General features: G+C 38.5%; 1 protein-coding gene across 1 annotated transcript; it reads right to left on the reverse strand.

The window, feature by feature from the left end:
• Positions 1-4,906: 4,906 nt before the first annotated feature.
• On the reverse strand, positions 4,907-6,299 carry LOC121979480 (transcription repressor MYB5-like). Its single transcript, XM_042531469.1, has 2 exons — positions 5,530-6,299; positions 4,907-5,447 (listed from the first exon to the last, which is right to left on the reverse strand). The coding sequence occupies exons 1-2, from the start codon at positions 5,943-5,945 to the stop codon at positions 4,907-4,909; spliced, it is 957 nt and encodes a 318-aa protein (XP_042387403.1). The 5' UTR covers positions 5,946-6,299.
• Positions 6,300-7,661: the final 1,362 nt, after the last annotated feature.

Genomic DNA, 7,661 nt, shown 5'->3' on the forward strand with positions numbered 1-7,661 from the left:
ACACGAAAGCTACTTATACTGCTGGTGAGGGGTTTCTTACCTCCTGTTAGGATTTTCTTACGATTCTAATCGTTAGATTTCCGGAGGAGACGATCCTTTCGACGATCTTCTCGCGTCTATGCGTTCCTCTCGCGGAGGGGAGCGTCCTCGTGTCGAAGTCATCGCCGGAAAGTGCCCTTGGGCGGAACCCTAGCCTTCCTTGTGGTTGGCGCCGAGAGAGGAAGAAAAGGGAGAGGGGTCGGCGGGATTAGGTTGAGGATAGGAGAAGTCTCGTTAAAAAAATTATCTCCTCACTAATTAATTCCCTATTTATATTAAGTGGCAATCTCGGCCCAACTTGAATATAAATTTAATTGTTTCCCTTTCCTTGCAGCACGGCCCTGCTGGGTTCACCTGGTTACTAAGGTTCCACCATAAGGCATAGAGTTCGCTAGGTCTCGGGTTCAATTCCCGCGTAGGCTATTTTCGTTTTCTATTTATTTTTGCTACTTCCGCTACTCTAAAAATTCCAGAAAAATATTCTAAAATTCCAGAAAAATCATAGAATATTTATAAAAATAGTTTTGAGAATTTTCAGGCGTTACATGTTCAGCCAACTGATAAACACGTTTAGGCGACTGAACCCAATCAAATCTCATAGTGTTTGTGCTTGATTTCTGAGTTTTTCAATCAATTGAACTTTCAAATTGGTTGATTGAACGCGATCTTTCCTTGCTTGCACTTGTTCGATCAGATCAATCCCGCGTAATCTGCTTGATCAGTCGATTGATCCTTGTGATTAATCAACTAAACTTCAGAACTTCTTTTACTGTTTGATTCGATCAGATCCAATTTGTGCTTTCCATATGTGTTCGGTCCACTAATCCTCTTGATCAATCAACTGGACCCTTATTTCCTTCTGATCTCGGATTGACTTTGATTTGTGCTTATCTTCTTTGATCGGTTGACCAAACCACCTTGTTCGGTCTATCAAACCCTTCAATGAAGAGATACTTTATATTTTGTAAAATAAAGTTAACACAATATATATAATTTTAATCCTACAAAACAATGTTAGAAATAAATAATTATGCATGACTTATTTAGATAGTTAGAACTATCTGATCTCGACTTAGAAACCTCCATTAGTATATTCAGTCGGATCAACACTTATAGTCTGTCCCAAATGGGGTGCGTCCTCATTGCCTTTCAAGACTAAAAGGTCTCTCGAGGACTTATCTTACTTACCCGATAAATTTTCAGTTTAACTAACCTATTTGGACTTCTCCTTTTACTTAGTTTCTAATCGACCCACCAGGACTTTCCTTATTTGATGTTTGGTCCAATTGACCCATCAAGTGTTCTGCCAGATCAAGTTATCTGGTCTTCTGTATAGTGTCTAGTCCTTCTAATCTACTAAGACTCCCCTACCTAGTGTTCAGTTCTCCTGACCTACTAGGACTTTGATGCCTAATGTTCGGTCTTCCTAACCCAATAGGAGTTTCTGTTGATGCAATCAACCTTAGGTCAAGGTTTGCCAGGTTGACTAAGCTCGGGTTGACTCGAGTTTGAGTTTCAATGTTTGATCAATATATTAGTAAGATGTGAAGTAGATCAAAGTTGATCAGATACTTGATGGTAAAAAAGTCAAGTAGGTCAAGATTGACTGGATACTTGATAATGTCAAAAGTACAATAGGGAGTTAGTACGTGAAGTCAAGTATATTAAGGTTGATCGGATACTTGACTAGAAGTAGGAAGTCTAACATGGAAGTTGGTAAGAAGAAAGTCCAAGTGGGTCAACGTCAGCTAGACACTTGGTGATCGGAATTCCAACAGAAAGTTGGAAAGAGAAAAGTCTAAGTGGATTAAGGTTGACCGGACAATTGGTAATCAGAAGTCCAACGAGAAGTTGTCAAGAGGAAAGTCCAAGTAAATTGAGGTTGATCGGACACTTGGTGATCAAAAATCTAATGGGAAGTTGGCAAAAGGAAAGTCTAAGTGAATCAAGGTCGATCGAAAATTTGGTGATTGAAAGTCCAACGAGGAGTTAGCAAGAGGGAAGCCCAAGTGGATCATGAAGAACCCAACACTTCATGAGACAAAAATTCCAAGTGGATCATGGAGGATTGAACACTTGGCATGAGACAGAAAGTTTAAAAGGATCACGGATGACCAGACACTTAGCAACGGGGTGTGAAGTTCCAGCAAGTCAAGATTGATCGAATGCTAGGCAATGAAGAAGTTTCGATAGAGCAAACTTCTGAACGTCATAACTTTTGACTTGGATATCAGAACAAGCCAATTTCATTACGAAACAGAGCACGTTCAAATATCTATGTTTGTTAAACTTAAGTATCAGTTATTTGATGGCTTTATAAACCGAACAAAAGCAAGTCAATTTGGTTGTTCGACTCATCTGATAGAATAGGTTGATTGATGAGTTGCATCAATCGACTGATGATGATCAGAGCCAAATAGAAGCAAGTCAATTTGGTTATTAGACTCAACTGATGATATTAATCGACTAATGAGTTTTATCAATTGACTAATGATGTTTAAATAGGTCGAGAAATAGTCATTCAGTAGGTTTCAATGGTTGGATTCGACATATTAATCGACTGATGGGCAAGATCAGTCGACTGATAGGCGCAAATCAACCCCAACTTGAATGTTATAAAGAAGGTTCTTAAAGAGATTTTAGATGATAGTTTTGGGGGGTTTTAGAGGATAATGTTACTGCATTTCTATACCAACAAGAGGCATTTCTAAGCTATAAGAGATCAAGTAAGCAAGGTTTTGATTGTAAAATTATTTTTTATTGTATTTGTCTTTTCTTTCTTATTTCTTGTTGTGTTCTTGAATGAACGAGTTTATAAGAGCCTTCTCCACCTCCAAAAAGTTTCCAAAAGGAGAGAGTTCTTAGTAGAAGAGATGGCTAAGAGTGGACCCTTGGATTAGTTACTTCAAAGAAATGGAAACCAAGTAAACCAAGGTATTGTGCATGTGGAGTCAAGATTGTAGCAAGGTTTCCACTGCACATTCAACGACAAACATAAATATAAAAAAAAAAAGCGATCAAAACTATTCACCCTCTTCTATCTCGCACAAGTCCTAATAGTTTCTATGTTAAGTATCCTGCAAGTACACCTAGCTCCAATATCAAATACATAATGTTTAACTTTAAACCCTTTGTCAGACATCAAAATACAAGTTTGATTATCCGTGTTGCCTACACCAACAAGATCGACCTTGACTATAGATTACAATTAGGAACTCATTATTCCTTAGTTGTGTCCGTACAATCATACCCTAAATGATTCTATTTGAACAACATATATTGATGTATTTGAAAAAGGATTTTAAGTTGGTTTTTGTAGGTGTTATTAATGTGTGTGGAGTTTGCAAGGACTTGGTAACATGCACATGACTCTCTTAAAATTTGTGATTCAACAAGCTCAAATTGTGATACTAACTTGTCGTTGCTAAGATGATTCAACTCCAGGTGTAAGATGTTTGCTGGATTTTGAGAAGAATGGTAAATTATACCTGAAGGATCGCAAGATGAGGAAATTAGAGTTGGTTTGACAACTTTGATGGGAGTTGCAAGAGGTGGACTTAGTTGATATATAGTGAAGGATGACATGTAGGACAAACCGCAAGCTTAGTGCATTCGTGGGCTGAGGATCTAACTGAAAGAGAATTCTTGGATAATGTAAAGTTGTGATAACTAGAGGATATTGAGCTACTAGAGATTGTGTGACTTATAATCTTCAGATTCACAATTTTAGATTCAATAGTCTTCAATAGAGTAACATGAGTTTCTAGTTGTATTCTGTGTATGAGCTTGACCTCATAGGATTGCAAGGGCTTAAGAGGCATATATAAGTCAAGCAAAATTGAAGATTGAATTATTTAATATTTTCTCAAGCACTGGGATGTTTTTCTTCCTCAAAAATATGATATTTTTTTATCAACCAATATTTTTTTTTCTTGGCCATGAATTTATATCTTACTAAATATTAAAAAATTCAAAGATATCTTTTGATAATTTTTTTTTTTTTTTTTTTGCAACAAAGGAGCTTCAGATGATCATAAACATTCCATGACCATTCAATTGAGGGGATTATATTAATTAGATTGAGTTGCGAGAGCGAGTTCCTCAATGACCCGATCTTTTTTTTTTTTGTATGATCAACTAGTATTATGAGAGTTTTCCTAAATAAAAATTCTTAACATTTAGGGTCTTAGTATTTGGTTGAAACATGAAAGTGATCCTTCTTGTCATAAATAAATATTTAATTTTATGATTTGTTTTCCATTTCTCTTTTATATATATTTCGTATCCAAGTAATTAGACACTCAGGACCAACACCATACTTATAATATCATATATTAGAGAAATTATTGGCACCATTAATGGAGTCTCAATGTGTTTGTTATGGCTTTTCATGTAGCATTAGTCCTATGTATCGGCCGTTAAGGAATCAGTTTAAGTTGTCCGCCTACACTAATACGCCCTCAACATAGACTTAAATATGCGGGTCAATAAAGAGAGATCAATTAGGGCTTTGTAAAACTATATTGAAACTTAGCCGTGTGTTATTTTCCTGATATATAATAGTTGAAACTGTGATATAGAAGTCGTCCAGCATCAAGAATGAATACATTTTCACAAGATAATTAGATTTGTTCATGTGAGCTTACTCCATTGTGGTATTTCCTTTGAAAATAAGGTTACAAAACATGCATGTAATTGGAGTAATGCATGCATGCATGGGCACGTATGGCATGCAGATTAATTCAAAATACAGAAGAAATTTTTTTTTTTCAAACATTATTACACCAAGCAATCATGTACCAGATACTAGTTTTTCTCAAGCATTTAGCATAAAAATATATATTTGAACACACACGTCTTAAATTGCTCAGTTTCCTGCATCATGATCACCTGGAAATTGTTCGTGTGCATCGTCCTGCAGGTCCTTCTCCCAGACGAAGCCAACTCGATCATCTGAATTATCATCATTGATGTCATTTTCGCTGTTGTTGATGAGCGAATCAAGGAAGGAGGAGAAGATGTTGTCCTCGTCGAAGCTGAAGTCATACAATTCTGGTTCAAGATGGTCTCCAGCTTCCGGCACGTTGTTGGCATCCATAAACTGATCGCCACTCTCCTTCCAGCATCCGCCGTCGTCATGGGCGGAGAAGCCTGTGCGGATATCGCCGGAGGATCCTGCTGCATGATAAGGACTAGGGTTAGGGTTAGGGAGAGGCGCCTGTCGTGGAAAGATCACATGGACAGCTGGGGCGGCGGTGGCGGCGGCGGAGGTGGTGGGCAGTGGCAAGGGTTTGTGCGTGCGCGGATCGATGCCTTGTCTGATGAGTTTCTTGCTGAGATGCGTGTTCCAGTAGTTCTTGATCTCGTTGTCCGTGCGCCCCGGAATCCTCCCGGCGATCAACGACCACCTGTTGCCATAACTTGTTCTTCCTTATCAGTGGATTGATGATTAGGATTAATGGAAGAGATAAAGAAGGGAATGATCGGTACCGGTTTCCGAGTAGGCGGTGGAGGCGGAGGATGAGGTCCTCCTCGTCGGGGGAGATGGGGCCGCGCTTGATGGAGGGGCGGAGGTAGTTCATCCACCGGAGGCGGCAGCTCTTTCCGCAGCGACGGAGGCCGGCGCGGCTGGGTAGGGTGCGCCACCGGCCCTCCCCCTCCCGCCGCACGAAACTCGCCAAGACCTCGTCCTCCTCCGGCGTCCAGGGGCCCCGCTTCACCCCGACCTTGCTGCAGCACATCTTCGGCCCGTTGCCGCTGGATCCTCCTCCCCGCCGCGACCTCCTCCCCTCCGCCTCCGTCGTCGCCTCTCCGCTCCTCATCCTGATCTCGCTCTCTGTACCTTCGAAGCCAAGGTAAGTCTCTCTCCATCGTATGTCAAGCCCCTCACTGGTGGTGGGAGCCATGGTTTCTCATAATTGTTAGTGGGATCGGCAGTGTTAACCCAGACACGAATTGAAGGGCAGTGTCTCCTCGCAGCTAGCCACGTTCCGTACGAAGGCCATTAGCTGTATTAGGGAATTAAGAATGAGTGACAACGTAGAATCTTATATTATTTTTCTCTGCTGTAAGTCTGTAACCACGATGATGTGTCTTTTAGGTCATCGATCGGCATTCAAGGAGATTGGGTGCTTTAATTTGCCTGTTCGTTAATTATCAGGTGACTCTGAAAGGGAAAAGGAGTGTCCTTCTAGCAGCTTCCATTCATTCTATTTAATTTGGCTCAGTTATTCTCAACTATCTATCACCCTCAACCCTCCTCTTCATCGTTCAAGAGCTACTCAGTTCAAGGTGGGTTGTAAAAGTACTTAACAATGATTGCCTTAATTAGCTCATCAAAAATGGATTTGCAAGGAAAGTGCAGGGTCATCTGTGGATTCCTTGTTGAATAAATGATGAGGTTATGGTCTAGGTTATTGAATATCAACGGATTATGATTGATCAAGGGGTTTTAGCCAAAGTCATCCTTGATATAGGCCTCAAATGTCCACTAAAAAAACAATGATTTATCGATGAATTTTTGCGACAAAATGTTATTTTCATCGCCAATCTATAACAAAATTGATGACAAAAATAGAAATAGTCACAAATCAGCAACGACATTAGCAACAAAAAAATTTTGTCACAAATTAGTAACAAAAATGCTTTCGTCGTAAAATTTGTTGTTAATTAACGACGAAAATAAATATTCATCGGATATTTGCAACGAATATAAGTTTCGTTGCAAATTTTGCAACCAATTTAGAATCCGTTGCATATTTTACGACGAATTCTAAATTCATTTCAACATGTGCTATGAATTTCAATTTTTTCACAAAGGTTTGCAACGAAATCTAAATTTGTTGCAAAATTTTGCAACAAATTCTAAATTCGTTGTAAAATTTGCAATGAATATAAATGAAATTCATTACAAAATTCTAAAATTTTACTACAATGGTCACGGAAATGTTTGCTAATTTTTTTTTAATTAATTTTTTAAGTTTTGTGACAAATCCACGGATTCATCACCAATCTGGCTCTACTTAGGTTCATCACAAAATTCTAACTTAAAAATTGTTAGGTTGAATGAGTTTAATGGTCAAGTAGAGCATACTAAGTAGGCTTGTTGTTCTAAATTGGCGAAGTCGACAAGTGAAGCTAAATGTATTGAGCAACTAAAAAAGATTGTCAATTAGGATAAACAATTTGAGAATATGAGTTGGTTAATTGTATTAATCAAATTTGGTTGGGTTTAAATGAACCAATTAAGTTAATTAGGGCAATTAAGTCAATGATGTTGGTCGTGTTGATCATTGTAGTAAAAAGGTAATTAAACTCATCCTAGATGTCCCTCATACGTTATGTGAAGGGAGGTAAATCATGGGGACACACTACAAAAATAATTAGGTTTACCGACGAAATTTTCCATCGGAATATTTGCTTACCAACGACATTCTGACGGAAAAGCGTTTGTTGGTATATCATTTGTCAAAACGGGATTTTTCAACGGAAATCAAAATTCCATCAATATTTTTTTTGACTGAATAAATATTTTGTTGGTAAACACCGCCAAAAACACTGTTTCCTACAACCAAATTTATCGATGAAAATAGTATTTCCATCAGTTACCGATGAAAATAGTA

This window comes from Zingiber officinale, chromosome 5A (genome assembly GCF_018446385.1).
Source record: "Zingiber officinale cultivar Zhangliang chromosome 5A, Zo_v1.1, whole genome shotgun sequence".
Taxonomy (NCBI): domain Eukaryota; kingdom Viridiplantae; phylum Streptophyta; class Magnoliopsida; order Zingiberales; family Zingiberaceae; genus Zingiber; species Zingiber officinale.

Coding starts and splice junctions, on each gene's coding strand:
- LOC121979480 (XM_042531469.1), bottom strand. CDS start 5,945: ATGGCTCCCACCACCAGTGAGGGGCTTGACATACGATGGAGAGAGACT. Junction 5,448..5,529: donor CACCGCCTACTCGGAAACCG/GTACCGATCATT, acceptor TTATGGCAACAG/GTGGTCGTTGATCGCCGGGA.